This window comes from Poecile atricapillus, chromosome 6 (assembly GCF_030490865.1).
Source record: "Poecile atricapillus isolate bPoeAtr1 chromosome 6, bPoeAtr1.hap1, whole genome shotgun sequence".
Taxonomy (NCBI): Eukaryota; Metazoa; Chordata; class Aves; order Passeriformes; family Paridae; genus Poecile; species Poecile atricapillus.
This window is the reverse complement of record NC_081254.1, coordinates 22,336,033-22,350,109: the sequence shown is the minus strand read 5'-3', so window position 1 is coordinate 22,350,109 and position 14,077 is coordinate 22,336,033. Positions and strand designations below refer to the sequence as shown.

General features: G+C 35.8%; 1 protein-coding gene across 3 annotated transcripts in view; it reads left to right on the top strand.

The window, feature by feature from the left end:
• Positions 1-14,077, top strand: part of PLCE1 (phospholipase C epsilon 1) — a 139,563-nt gene that overhangs the window by 11,387 nt on the left and 114,099 nt on the right. For 2 of the 3 annotated variants that reach the window (XM_058842128.1, XM_058842129.1), the window contains exon 1: positions 12,498-13,700. In XM_058842128.1, coding sequence (XP_058698111.1) covers positions 12,513-13,700 — 1,188 coding nt within the window. In that variant the 5' untranslated portion in view covers positions 12,498-12,512. Of the gene's footprint in view, positions 1-12,101; positions 13,701-14,077 lie in introns of those variants that run through there. The other variant, XM_058842127.1, reaches the window with a different exon arrangement.

Here is a 14,077-nt window from a genome sequence, read left to right as displayed (position 1 = left end):
TGTTACAGCAGAAATAACCTTGAGCGTTTCAACATGCATTTACTGGCTCGTTATCTTTTGCAGTCCTTTTGTGTTCTTTGGCTTTGTTTAATTGTGGCACCAACTGCTTCCTCTGTGGTGCTGTCCCTTCTCTGCTCAGATTTAGAGCATGGATCAGGCATATGTGCACACCTCTTCCCTTCTAGGACCTTTTTGACCTAAATACAAGCAGAGTTGTATTGAGTTAATCTGTTAGCAGCAGGGGTGCACCGTCAAATGGATGCAAGCAAATTTTTTTGCTTGATTGAGAAAGTATATATGTAACACCCATTTTTACATAATATGTTATTACAGAGGCATATGAATATAAGAATGTATCCTAGGGTAAAAGAACCAAGATGATTTCCGAGCAGCATTTTAAGGTTTTAATGAAAGAGTTTTGTTTGGATACTAGCAGACTCTGGCACAGATTGCTAGTTAAGTCAAAATAGAAAAAAAGGTGTTCTGGAGAAGGAAGTGTCATTTTCCAAATTATGACTGCAGTTTTTAGCCTAGTTTCTTATGGAAATGACTTTGCAAAGCACACTGCGTGTCTAGATATTTTCTTCCAGCTTTTAACTTGGCCTGTAGCAATTTGGTTTATTACAAAGTGCAGATCTCGAAATTGCTAGACTCAATAAATTTCATGCAGATGTTACTCAGGTACAGAAGAGAAGTTCTGTAAATCATTTTGGCTGTGAATAGGTTGCAGATTAGTTGAAGGTCCATATATGAGAAAGTCCTTAGTAATACTAATACCTCATCTCTAAGAAAAGCTTTAGTTGCAAGTGGCATCACAATTATGTCAAATTTATTTCTTTTAGGAGTAACTAAGGTATGTAATGCTTGATTATCGTGCATTCTCTCGTTTTAGATAGTACCTTTAGCTTCTCTGTATGAACCTTAAATATCCTCTGAGATACTGTCCATCGATTTTACCAACCACTTAACTGGGTTAAATTCCATCTATTCAGCTGAATGTACAAGAACTTTCAAGAAATGTAAGAAACTTTGAATAAGTGATTGTTCATGTTAGATAATACAGAATCAGCTTTTGCCACACATTCTAATCCTAATTAACTAATTCTGGCATAAAGTCTCATCTCATCAAGGGAGGAGATTTTCATGTTTAGAATTCTATATTACTACTCTTGAAGCAAGGAACTTGACTGCACTACCCATGAGTAACCTGTTTTATGGTGGCTAAACTTAAATTGAATATTTGGTGACAGTTGTCTTTTTATCCTAAAATAATGAGTGAATTACAAATGCACCTTTATAAGCCACAGATTTTTACAAGTAGTTAGAAATATTTAATGGACTACTTTTTTAGAGTGTCTGAAAGATAACCAGGGAAAGCAAATAAATATCTCCTCAGCAAGGATGTAGGTGTTCATTACAATGATTTTAAAGGTTCTCAAATGAAAGATCACCTAAATATGTCACAATCATTAATGAAGACATGCTGTGTTAATCTTCAGGCATGTTTCTCCTTCAAATAGGTTAAGTTTTTAAAGAAATGCAACTGGAGCTTAAGGAACATGGAATTTGTTGTGTATTTGCTGTGTTTGACTCCTTTATCTTGGAAGATGTGACAGTATATTGTAAAAGCAACTTCGTAATTTTGATCACGGGTATATTTCTGTCCTATTTTTTTATAGAGTGATTGAATAAATAATATTTATTATTTGAATTACAATGAGGCCTAAAGGGGTTTAAAAGTATTAAAATATTTGAAATGATCACTGAAGGGGTCTTTTCCAACATAATCAATTTTCTGTTAACATAATGAACGTATTGCAACATCCTGAAAAATAATTTTTAATTGTTAATAATAATTTAATAATAATATTTTAATTGCTAATAATAATTTAACTGTTGTGTGGTGACTTGCTGCTTGCACATTTAAGATGTGGCAAGAGCCAACATCTTAGAGATTGCTTCATGGCTTGAATTAGATGTCAGGGTGGGCTTTCTCCTAGAGAATGATATGACTGATAAAACCATCATAGGAAAAAAATTAATATAGTCTTGATTTGCTGAGCAAATATTATTTGCTATATTTGAGTAGAGCTGGTTTCATTGTCACACTGCTTAATATCTAGGAATGTTAGAACAGTAATAGTAACAGTAGAATAATACAGAGTAATAATAGTAGAAATTGTTTAATGTATTTTCAGGGCTGCTCAATCAATAGTTTTCTGAAAATTCCACATTTTTAAAGCAGATAATTAATCACAATCTAAGGAAACAGGCTGTTTGCTCTTGCCTTGTTTTGCTCTTACCCTGTTTTACTTTTATATTCTCTCTTAGGCCTAATAATATGCACAGGACATAGCAGATGTTCAAAAGAGAAAGAATAAGAGGTTAAATATTAAGATTCCTGAATGAATGGCATGATTAGATCAGGAGTGGTATACAAAGGAAATGAATTTTGAGAAAGGGGAATAGTAGTGCAGTAATCTAATAATGTCAGTTTTCAGCATTTTGAAATATATTTATTTGCTATTCTTTAGCTAAAGTGTAAATGCATAAATTGACAAATGACTGAACTGTTGTCCTCCTACAGATTAACATTTAATTTTTATTTGAAACATATACCAGGGTTTCAAACTCAATCTTACTGTAGTTATGACAACTGAATAGTAACATAAGTTATTCCTCAAGTAATGTTTTAAATAGGACTACTGTGGCTTAGTTAGTGAGTAAAAGTGTTAGCTTGGGTTTACAGAAGATAAACTGTAGTGATATATGCACCTTTAACGTACCCTCAGACATTTTAGTGCTCAGAAGTATTTTTATTACAGGCTTGTTCTGTTCTCACCAGTGTGGCTTGAATTACAGCTAATACAGGACAGCGAGAGAGGGAAATGAGAGAAGACTTGGCTGCTCACACGAGAAAAATGCTGTAAGGAAGAGCAAACAAGACAACTGAAGTGTTCTTGTTGCTTATTGTGTTATGCCTGGATTGGAGTAATTTTAAAACTTCAGCAGTTGTTGATTTGAAAGATTGTTTTCTCAAGGTGACAGCTTCTTATGGCAAAGTGCAGTTGCTGTTTATTGAAATGTGTGTCACTGTGGCACATTAAGTCCCTTGGAGTCATGGTTTCACATTGGGTAGAAATGCTAGTGAACACACATGGGACGACTACAATCAGTGGCACTTTGCTGTTAAGCTTAACTAGGTAAGAAAGAGTATTACCAGGCCTAGAGATTCCTGCTGGACATGGAGTTGTGCTTTGTGATGTGAACCTCTCTGGTATTGCTTTGGGAAAAAGGAGAATTAGAGATAATGGTGTTTAGATATTTGGTAAATGGTTCTTTACCTCAAGGCTGAACTGTCATTGTGTTACCAGTGTCCAGGCAAATAAACCAGCTGCTGTAGAAACTGATGTGCTGGTTTCTATCACTGTTGAAGTATGGATCCCAGTACAGGGGGTGAAACTTTGCTGGGAGGCATGGGTGGTGCTCCAGGAAGGGTGTGCTGTGATACCCGAAGCCTGTCTGCTACTCCAAAAGGGTCAGCCTGCTGTAGGGCTTGGCCAATGGCTGGCTGACCTCTGAAGGCTTGGAGCAATTGACACAGACAAGTGTATCCTCTAGTTAAGGCAGCATCTCCAAAGGCATTTTTCACAGATGTGCTAGGAAGAGAATGGGATCAGGGCATGAAACACTTAATTCTGTCATTAGTGTGCCATTGTGAATCTGTGATTGGATGTTTTTGACAAGTGAAGGCCAGCAAGCCGTTTCCTACTTACTTTCCCTTCACATTTAAGAATTCATCTGGCTTTCATCTGGCTTTCTGTAGTTTTTCCTGCTCACGTACTTAGTTTGCATGTCTAATTTGCGTTTACTAATGACTGAAGAGAGAGTTTGATAAAAACTAGGATGGATGTGGTATACCATGTTTACAAATTACTACAACATTAGTATGTTGTCCCAGGTTACTGTTGACTCTTTAGAGTCATAAACAGTTCATATTTCCAAGTGGCAGATGTTGAATGTGATAACCAACTTCTCAGTACAGTATTTGTCTGTAAGCCTTCTATTTTGTATTAATGTTTTAAGGCCACAGAAGTGATTGGGAAATTCGTACATACTGTCTTTTTCCCCATATTTAATCATGGCATTTTGATGACAACAATTATTTTCATTAATATTTTAACACAAACACTATTTGCAATATTTTAAAAAAAAAAATGAAATCAAGATATGTTGTGCATATCTTTCAATTCTTTTCAATTCTTCATCTTCACTTCCATTTGATGGACTTAGAGCCTTGATCAGTAGAAAAGTCTCCTGTAATTTTTCAACATATTTAGTACTGGGTGGCCTTAATGAAGGGACTTAATGTACTTTATCAGCTGAGGAGAAATGGCATCATTTGACTGAAGTTAAACCACGCAAATGAAGGGGTGTGTGTGTGTAGAACTTGAGAATTTTTTTAAGGGTAAAATGAAGATATGAAGGATGGCATTGAGTTCAGGGGAACAGTAACATTTTCAAAGGTGGACAAAGCCTTGAAATAGGACGATGGCTGAAATATTTTCAAGTCTGAAGCTCTGGGTGTTTCAGAGGATCTGAATGACTGATGGATGGTACTCGAACACACACTCAATGTGTGGGCAGTGCTGTGAATGTGTTTCTTGCTGTTCACTGCAGATTATGTGAGTAATTCCAGTGAAGCAAAGGATAACATCTGAATTTCGAAAAATGATCATTTCAGCTAGTACCAGTCTTGCTGTTTCTTAATGCATTTAAGTGATGGAACTGCCTTGCGGTCTTTGATTTGTTTTGGTGTGCCTTATTTTTTAGTTGTAATTTGTGTTGTTTGAACCTCTCAGATTTTTATACTTACATGTCTATAATCCTATAGATTAATTTTTATGATGTATCTGATGACTTATTTAATCTGTCACAGTATGAGATGCTGCAGATGACAACATCTCATTTCTGCTTTGGCCTTGGATTCTCCCTTAGTCTCCACCCTGCTTTATGTTTATGCTGTCTCTGTCAATGTATGTGACTGAATTGTGAGCAGCATCAGGTAATTCTACCTGAAGACTCTCTTCCATTCTCAGTTAGTTTTCCTCTGGATGAGTTGATTCTTCTCCCTTCAGGACCTCCTATTCAGGAGATACCTCATTGAGAGAGATAGGGAACGAGGGATCAGCTGTTTTGGCTGGAGCCTGCCAGTAGGTTGGCTTAAACCTCAAACCTCATTTTTAATTGTGTTTATTTTTTTGCATGGTTTTGCATTGTGTGATTATTTTTTAAATGTTCAGATCTTAAAATAAATCCTGATGCACTAGTGCATTTTTTACATGCTTTCAAACAAAATTTTATTTTACTTCTCACTGCATTTCTTATTTTTCTTCTGTATAAGCATTATTTATGCTTGTCTCTTGTATAATATAGTTTATTAATTGTGAGTCATTTTCTCTTCCTTTATATTTTGTCTAATCTTTCTAAGAGATCTACTTACCAGTGACAAGTCTGTTGAATTCTGTGCCTTGAAGATTTTTGTTTTCCATTGTGCTGCACTTTGTTTTCCTGTGAGTGACTCAGTGTTTGAAAATCTTATTTGTGCATTTAAGAATGTTTTCACGTTCCTCAAAAAATTAAGAAAAGTTATTCCAAAAGCACTTGTTCAAAGATGGAGAAGAATTATTCTGCCTTTATCAGCTGGAGTTGTCATGGATCTCAGGTAGAGGGACTTGTTCATCCAAGTGTTGATGATGGAATTACAGCTTCCAGATAAGGTCAGTTAGCATGAAATTCAAGTAGCCACTAAAGAGAAAGTTTATTTAAACAGCTTAATATAAATCAGATCTAGAAAGAAATACAGAACTGATCCTGAAAGTAAGATAAACACAGTTTTGGCTTCTCTCTGTGCATCTCCTTGTGCAGAAAAGGAATTTCTGTAGAGAAATGAAGAGTGGAGCTGGTATCTGGCAGAAGCTTCACATTCTCCCTGATGCAGTGATGAATGATGAGGCAATTGAGAGGGGTCACCATCTGGCAGACATTTGCATAGTTTGAGACATCTAATACACAATCATGTTTAGATAAGTATTTTAGAAATTAGAAAAAAGACTCTAACTTGACAGGACATATAAATACTGTAGTTCTTTGAGATTTTTTTGTTGTTGAAACACAGATGCTGGTGGTAAATCTGAGGTTCTGCATGATGCTCTATGCCAAATCAAATGTTGTTATAACTTGCTTCCAACTGTTCAAATAGGATTTGTGCACATCTTGAGTGATTCTTAAGAGTCTAGCTATTTCCTCCTTACTGTTTGCCCCTGGTTCCCTAGGGAGATGTGAGGTTTAGAAAATGGTGATGACATGTTGGGACCCTGTTCTTGTACTAGTATCTCCTGCTTGTTTCTGACATAAAACACTGTTATGAAAAACTAATAGTGTACATGACACAGCATAAATTAAAGAGGACTTAATAAATGTAGTTTCTTACTCTGTTCAAGGAGTTGGTGTGGAACAATCGCTTATCTACTAGAAAATAAAGCTTATTGTTTTTATTTATTATTATTACTATTATTTTTTATTATTCTTCTTTTTTAATTGTAAATGGATAGTTCTAATATACAAAAGATTTTCCTCCTAAATCAGTTTTCTCCTTAAGATCTTGAACTGGAATTATAGTTGTCAAGTATTGTTGCTGGGGTGATGTGACCAAGATGATCCATAGTTTTATATCCACTTACCATGCCAAATTATTTCTGTAATTTGCTATTTCCCAGGAATCTCTCACCAACTGATTGCTTATGCCTTAGATACTATGTAAATACATAGAAATTTGAAGCAATTAATAAAATTATTTGGTTGTTGGTGGTTTTTTTGTATGCTGAAATATCTTTTGCTTAGGCTAGAGAGTTACCTTGTATATGTAGCATACCATGTAGGATGAAGGTTGAAGAAAAGGTTAGAAATGTCCCAGTGTAGCCAGGGTAGAGGGGAGGATTGTCAGGGTGCTTGCATTTGCCCTTTAGATGTTTTGAATTACTGTCTGTCCCAGTCCAATAGCAGTTAGCCCATGGAAACCACAGTATGTGTTTAGTAATGTCATATCTCTTTCAGTCCCCCTTATTCTCTGCATGCATAATCCTGGCCCTACCAAGCATTCACTGAATTTCCTGTGCATCACACATCATCCATAGAGAATTGCATCTGACAGCACCCAGCGTCCCTAAACAAACCCCATGTTCACCTTGACACCCATCCCTTACTTGCCCCTTATACAGTTGTTACTTGTTCCCATAGTCCAGACAGCATCCTCATCATAAAACATAATCATCTTTTCCTTTGACAATTTAGAATTGAAAGGCTTTCTAACTTACCACATCATGGGATGGTTCTGATCCTTCATATGCCTTTCCTAAGACTAAATAATGCTCTTAAGTTCAACATACTGTATTTTGTTTTCACTGAAGCAGAATTCTGGCTGATTTCATAAGGAAATAAGTTATAGGTTAAACTGATAGTAAATTAATACAGTTTTGTAGTCTTTGATTGTGTTGATTGTTTAACCTAGACTGTTGTAGACTTCAGTTCCAGATATCTGGGGAGTAAGAAATCATTAAATGTTGATATTAATTGTTATTAATACTAATTAGAACCAGCTTGTACTTGAAGTCTTAAAGTGTATGCAATCAGTGTAAATGAAAAAAAAAATAGACAAATTACTTTTGTGTCACATGTTTTCAGACTTAATACATTCTGTGAATGCATGTGCTGAATGGTTGCCAGGTTGTTTATTTTAATTACTCATTTGTCTTTGTTGGCTGACCTCTGCATCCACAATGATTTGCTAACGCTGGATTTAGTTTCTTACATTTTTTTTTACTTTCCTTTACTGATAGAAGGAGCACATTACATTTCTGACATGACTTAGGCCTTGTAAAATGAACCAGTGTAGTTATTAATGGATTTCATCAGCTAATCTAGTAGCTTTAGAAAATGCCAGCATGTTTTGAATACAGCACAGGCTTTGCTGTCTACTTCATATGCTTTTATGTTCAGATTTAACTGTAAGCCTAAATCAGTGTGGCTGTACAATGGGAAGAGTATGCTTTTGAATAATTTCAGCATTTTTATATGCAAGTGCATGTATATATTTGTTTGAGGATTTTATATGATGATCTAGGTTTTGGCCACCCATGTACAGACAGGCAAGTAATGGAAGCTGCAGGGAGTGATAATTCTGCAATTCTACAGTAAGACGCAAAATACAGTTTTATTGGTTGAGCTTGTGAGTTTTATACTTGATAGCATTTATAACACTGTGTTAACACACTTCATAGCATGTGTAATGAATTCCATCAGTTTCAGGAATTTGCTGAATTGAAATCTGTTGATCGCAGTGGAAAGCAGACACTGAGAAGAGTATAACTTAGGACACATGAAACCCATGTCATCTGTTCAGCAGAGCCGCAGCTTCAGATATTTTTGCAGTTGTCTGTAGATCAGAGGCTCTACCATAGTTGTTTTTACTTGCTGTCTCATGAGGTTTTGCATCATACACTAGACATACCAGACTAAAGGAAAATTTGGGGTGCATTTAGACATCCTAGCAAACATGATCTAAAATTGAAGCTTCTGCTGAGACATATGGTCCCTACCAGACATTCCTAGTATTTTCTTTTCATGGAATATAGTGATCATGTGACCACCAAGTGTGTCAATTTGTTTCGATGAAAAAAATAGTTTTGTGACTTATCAGCCGAGTGATTCAGTTTAACTCTGTGGACTCATGATTTCCAGATGAGTGAGGTGGAGGGGATGGAGACAAAAAGAGAAGACTGAGAGGAGTAGAACTACCAGTTTTGGTGGCAGCTACCTCTTAGATTGACATCACTGAAACATCAAATTATGTTTGCAAATTGCAGAAATGTGTAAACCACATTTTCTTCCCTTCCCTATGCTGCTTATTTTCTCCCTTGTGCTGTTGTAGCACATTAGTGCAACCATACGACAAACTAGATTGGGAAAATGTTTTAGCTGCGAGGTAACTTGAGTAAAAAGATTCTTGAGATGGATCACATTTGCATTGCAGTCACATTGCAGTGATCACAAGAGGATGGGAACAGCTGGACATGCAGTGGGAGCTTCTTATGCAGACATTATTCTTGATGAATTGGATTTCAGACAGGCACAGATAGAGAAGAGTGATACTGGTAGAGAGAAATGGGCAGGTGTATGGCCTCAGCAGCTGAGAGGTGAACCAACATAACCAGTGTTGTGGGAGATGTGAGATAATTTCTAAAGAAAAGAAAAAGATCTGAGAGAAGCTGTTTGGGGAGGATGTGTGGAAACACTTTGGTGTAAGGGAGAGAGATGGGAAAACTGTTTAGTAGGAAGGAGGACTGTGAAAGATCAGTTGTAGTCTCTGAATGAGCCCTGTGGATAGTCAGAGACATAAATGGGCTTCTGGTTTAAGCAAATTTCTGCTTACAGAAGCAAATAGTGATGTGATTATTTTTCTTTTTTAAAGTTTCTTCATAAAAAAACAGTGTAAGTTAACGTACATGGTCGATTTCGTGATCTTAAAACCATTGTGAGATGTTAAAGTTGCATAATAATGTATTTTTTCACATTAGATTGATATTTTATAAGAGTTTCATTTAGCAACAGGTGTAACAAGAGGTATAATATTTGCAATGACAATCCAATCCATAAATTTTTATTATTGACTTAGCAATAATACAGGGAGTACATTTATGAATATATCATGGTGGCAGGAAAGATAAATCAGTAGGCTAGGACATTTTGATAGATCACAGAATTCCTTGAAAAATCAATGCTGAAGACAACTACTAATGCATATACATCTTTTATACCTTTTACAAAGAATTATTCTTACTTGATATAGCAAGAAAGAAACTAAAGAGATTAAGAAAAAAATAGCTGCTTCTCCTTCCTAAATCTTTCTCCTTTGATCAACATCATCATACGTAGATTTGGACTGAAAGGCCAGTGGTTACGAGAAAAAAATGAGATAGGATCCATCAAGTGTGTAGTGTCAAAAACTTATGTAAGCTGTCATTTGTGGATCTGAAGAGGAAGGACAGGGAAGAGGAATAGGAAATGATAGAATAAGAAAATTGCTGAAGTGCTTTCCTTTTTTTGGGTGTGTTGGTGGTAGTGTGGGATTTTTTCTTTCTTTTTAAAGTGATATAGGTGAGGTTGAAGAAAGTGGATTAAATTAAATTTCAGGGTACAATTTAAAGGTAGAGGGACTGCCAGAGAATGTAGATTTAGAGAATTGCTTGAGTGTTGTCTTTTCATTTTATGTGCTCTACAGTTGAGCTGTTGCAGTATGTGACAGGGTGCTCTGTGAGCTGTGTTCCTAACATAACTGTTTTAAGACCCAATCTCACCTCTCCATTGAACTATTGCTATCTCCTTCTAAACAACTTTTGTATGAACTGGAGCTGTTATTTTCCTTTCTGGTGCTAAATCTCTCTAGTACAGGATCTGAGTTTACCACCTGGACTCTGCTCTGGCTGATCTGGCATGCACATGCGTTTTGTAATGGGTGGAGAATATAAAACTTGTATCTCTTTGTTCTCTCTGTCACTTTCCTTTGTGACCCTCCCTATTGTTAAATCAGTAAAATTGAAATCTTGACTGAAGTATGAAATTGCATTTTTTTCCATGTACTTGTGGTAGCTACTGTAGGAAGAAACTGTGCTGTTTGTGGCCTAGAAAACTTTTAAACCACAGATTTGTAGCAAACTGTAACTTCTCTTAAATTTGCAGTAATTTTTAAAATTTTTTTTGTGACACTTCACTCACCCTGGCAAAATTGATATATTTAGTTACACTTATGAATTTATTTGTGTGGAAAAGTAGCATGTCAAATATCCTATGAACTGATGAGTGTGTTTACCTTTTGATCTGTGTCATACTGCTTTTGGATGAAGGTTAGTAATCAGTAAAAATGAAAGCCAACACTCTAAAATGGATTAAAATAAAATTGTTGATCATAGTTACTTCAGAAGAGTATCAAAATAGATTTTACGCTTCAAATTAATTATTGAGTTTTCCTGCTTTTTATCCCTCCCATAATTTCTAATTCTATCCACTATGGATGATTTAATTATTATGTGTAGCTGAAACAATGATTTCATCACTTGCCTTAGTTTTCTGCTGTTTTTTGCTGTTGAAGCTTTAAAGTTATATTTCTTTTGCTTCTTTATGTTGAATTTGGACTGTTCTAGTAAATGTAGGCCTTAATGTAACTGCCTACATTTTCCATACTTTTAATAATACACTTTATATTTTCCAGTGGTAAATGTGATAAATCGAGGTATAAGTGCATTTGTTTAATTCACCATGATTTATCTAGGCATGTCGCTTTTAGTCTTCTCTCTCCTTTGTTTGAGCTGTCTGTAACCTCATATTTTCTGATTCCAAGATTTACTTCTACCATGCTGCTTGCAGGAAGGAAGCTGAGAATTAATGACAATGCTGAAAGGCAGGTTAACTTTTTAGCTTGAGGCATACAAGTAAGAGTCAGAAGATTATTTGTATTTCAGTCTCACTATAATCTTTCTTCATGCTTTTTCAGTTGTAACCTTGTTTTCTTCATGATTTTATGGTAACAGCATACAGTTTAAGGAAAGCAAAAACCATGTAACACCAAAACAATTGTAGTTGTATTTCTGAACAGGAAAAGAATTATTTTAAAAGATGGTGTAGATTTAAAATTGATTGTGTTCTTCAAAATGTTTTATCCTATCTATGAATCAGAAAAAGTATGGAAAATACATTTTCTTTTTTCTCTTTTTTATTTATGTGTTCAATTTCATTGTTATAGCTTCACAATAATTAGTTTTCTGCAGTCATGTGGCTTTCCGTAGTGAAGTGGAGAAAGCTGTTTAAATATATAAAAAATGACTCTGATGTTCCAAAACCTTTCTGTGAAATTTTAAGACAGAATTAAATGTGTATTTTGGAATTCTCTAGGTCTCAGTACTTGCATTGTTATGTTTGTAGTTGTGATGGTGGATTTTGTGCTATGGACACTCTTCAAAAAATCTATATATGTCTTTTCTTTACAGAAAACCAACTTTTTGGGTGCCCTGTGAAGGAGATGCATCTGTGACATGGAGTTTGTGTTTGGCCATCTACAATCTGAAGCAATAGTGTGTGTGCTATATATGACAGAAGAATTAATTGTGGAGAGAGTCCAGCTGAATGGCTACCTCATAATAAGGAACTGGTTTAAAAATGTTAGTGTCTCATTCCAGTAAGCCAAGTTTGGGAAAGCCTAGCAGCCCAACAGTAAAAAAAATTACTTTTTTGTAAAAGCCAGGTCAAAAAGAACAAGCAGTCGATATATATTTTAGCATGTGTTCCCTGATTCTTTAGCACTGAGTCTTTCATTACACTGAAATCATGGTATGAGGATTGGTGGAGAAGGTCCTCCCCCCAACCCCAGCACACATTCAGCAACTACAGACTGTGTCAAGATGACCTCTGAGGAGATGGCAGCGTCTGTTCTCCTCTCTGTGGTACAGGGTAAAGTGATAGCTGCCCAGTCAGCTGGAGATGAAAATACTGAAAATGCTTTGGACACCAGTGTTATAAGAAGACATACTGCTGGTTCGGGAAGGCAAACCACACACAATCTGTCTTACTTACACAGACTTGAAGAGGAAAGTCTTCAGGGCTCAGTGCCCAAAATATTCCCTCTGGCCAAAGAACAACTGACTAACGACAAGAGTAATGAAAACTTCTGGGAGAGGAACAGCTCCATCTCTGATTCAGTGGAATTTCTTAACATTAACTGTAACATTGTACAGAAGAACTACAAGAGCAATATCCCGTGCAGCCAGTTGTATCAATCTTGTGCTCCTTTAGCAGGGGAAGAGGCGTGCCTGGAAACTGGAATTCCTGTTTCACTGGAAAGAGCCATGCTTGCTGAAATTCAGTTGAAAATGAATGGACCTTCATTAAGAAGCCAGACAGCAGTAAATAAGAATGACTGCAGTGATCCTGATAAAGTGGCCTTTTTTCACTTACATTGTGCTAGTGAAAGGAATATATCAAAGGCTTTGTGTGGTTTACACAACAGCTTCATTTTGGATGACTGCTTGCAGCCCGTGGGTGATGGTGATGGTAACACCACTGGTTCCCCAGGCTGCACTTGCAGCATAATGCAGTTGACAAATAATTGTGAGAATGAAAATAGGCAGCAGTTGTATGACGATGCTTTAAGGAATAAGTTCTTATGTCTAGAAAGAGCACCGCGGAAGGTTAAAGTGGCGTGCTCAGGTCACAACGTCTGTGGAAATAACTTTACTGGAAGAATGCCCTCAAAGCCCTTTCTGAGCCATTTTGAGGACTGTAACGATAACTGTGAAGAAGAGTTGGAAGAGGATTTTTTTAGAAACAAAAAGGAACGTTCTACTCTATTAATAAGACGTTTCTGTAAAAATGATAAAGAGGTTAAAAAATCAGTTTATACTGGAACAAGAGCAATTTTTAGGACTTTACCATCTGGGCACATAGGAACTGTTGCTTGGAATTATGTTGAGCAAAGGAGAAACAACAGTGGCATGAAGCTTTCTAGGATTACAACAGAACAGCTAACTATAATTCAGTCCCTAATAAAATGGAAATTTAATTCCTGTCTTGAGAAGTCTTTATGGTATGAGGTAAGCTTTTCTTAGTGTTTTTTGGGGTTTTTTGTTTGGTTGGTTGTTTTTTTGTTTCTTTGTTTGTTTTGATAATGTGATGACCTTTCCATTAAAAAATGCCTTCAACTAGTAAATACTTAGTAACAGTTGGGATATTTCACTTGCCCACATTGAACGACCTTATGCTGAACACTACTTTTAGAAAAATGTATTGTCATCCTCTAAAATTCCTTTGGTTTAAAATAGACACCTGGTAAATATGTCCATCACTATATGTGTATAAAATTTATCTATATATATATATATATATATATGTGTGTATACATATATATCTGTATAAAACATATATAAGTAAATATTTATACCTATTTATGTGTAAATTTATTTATTGGAAA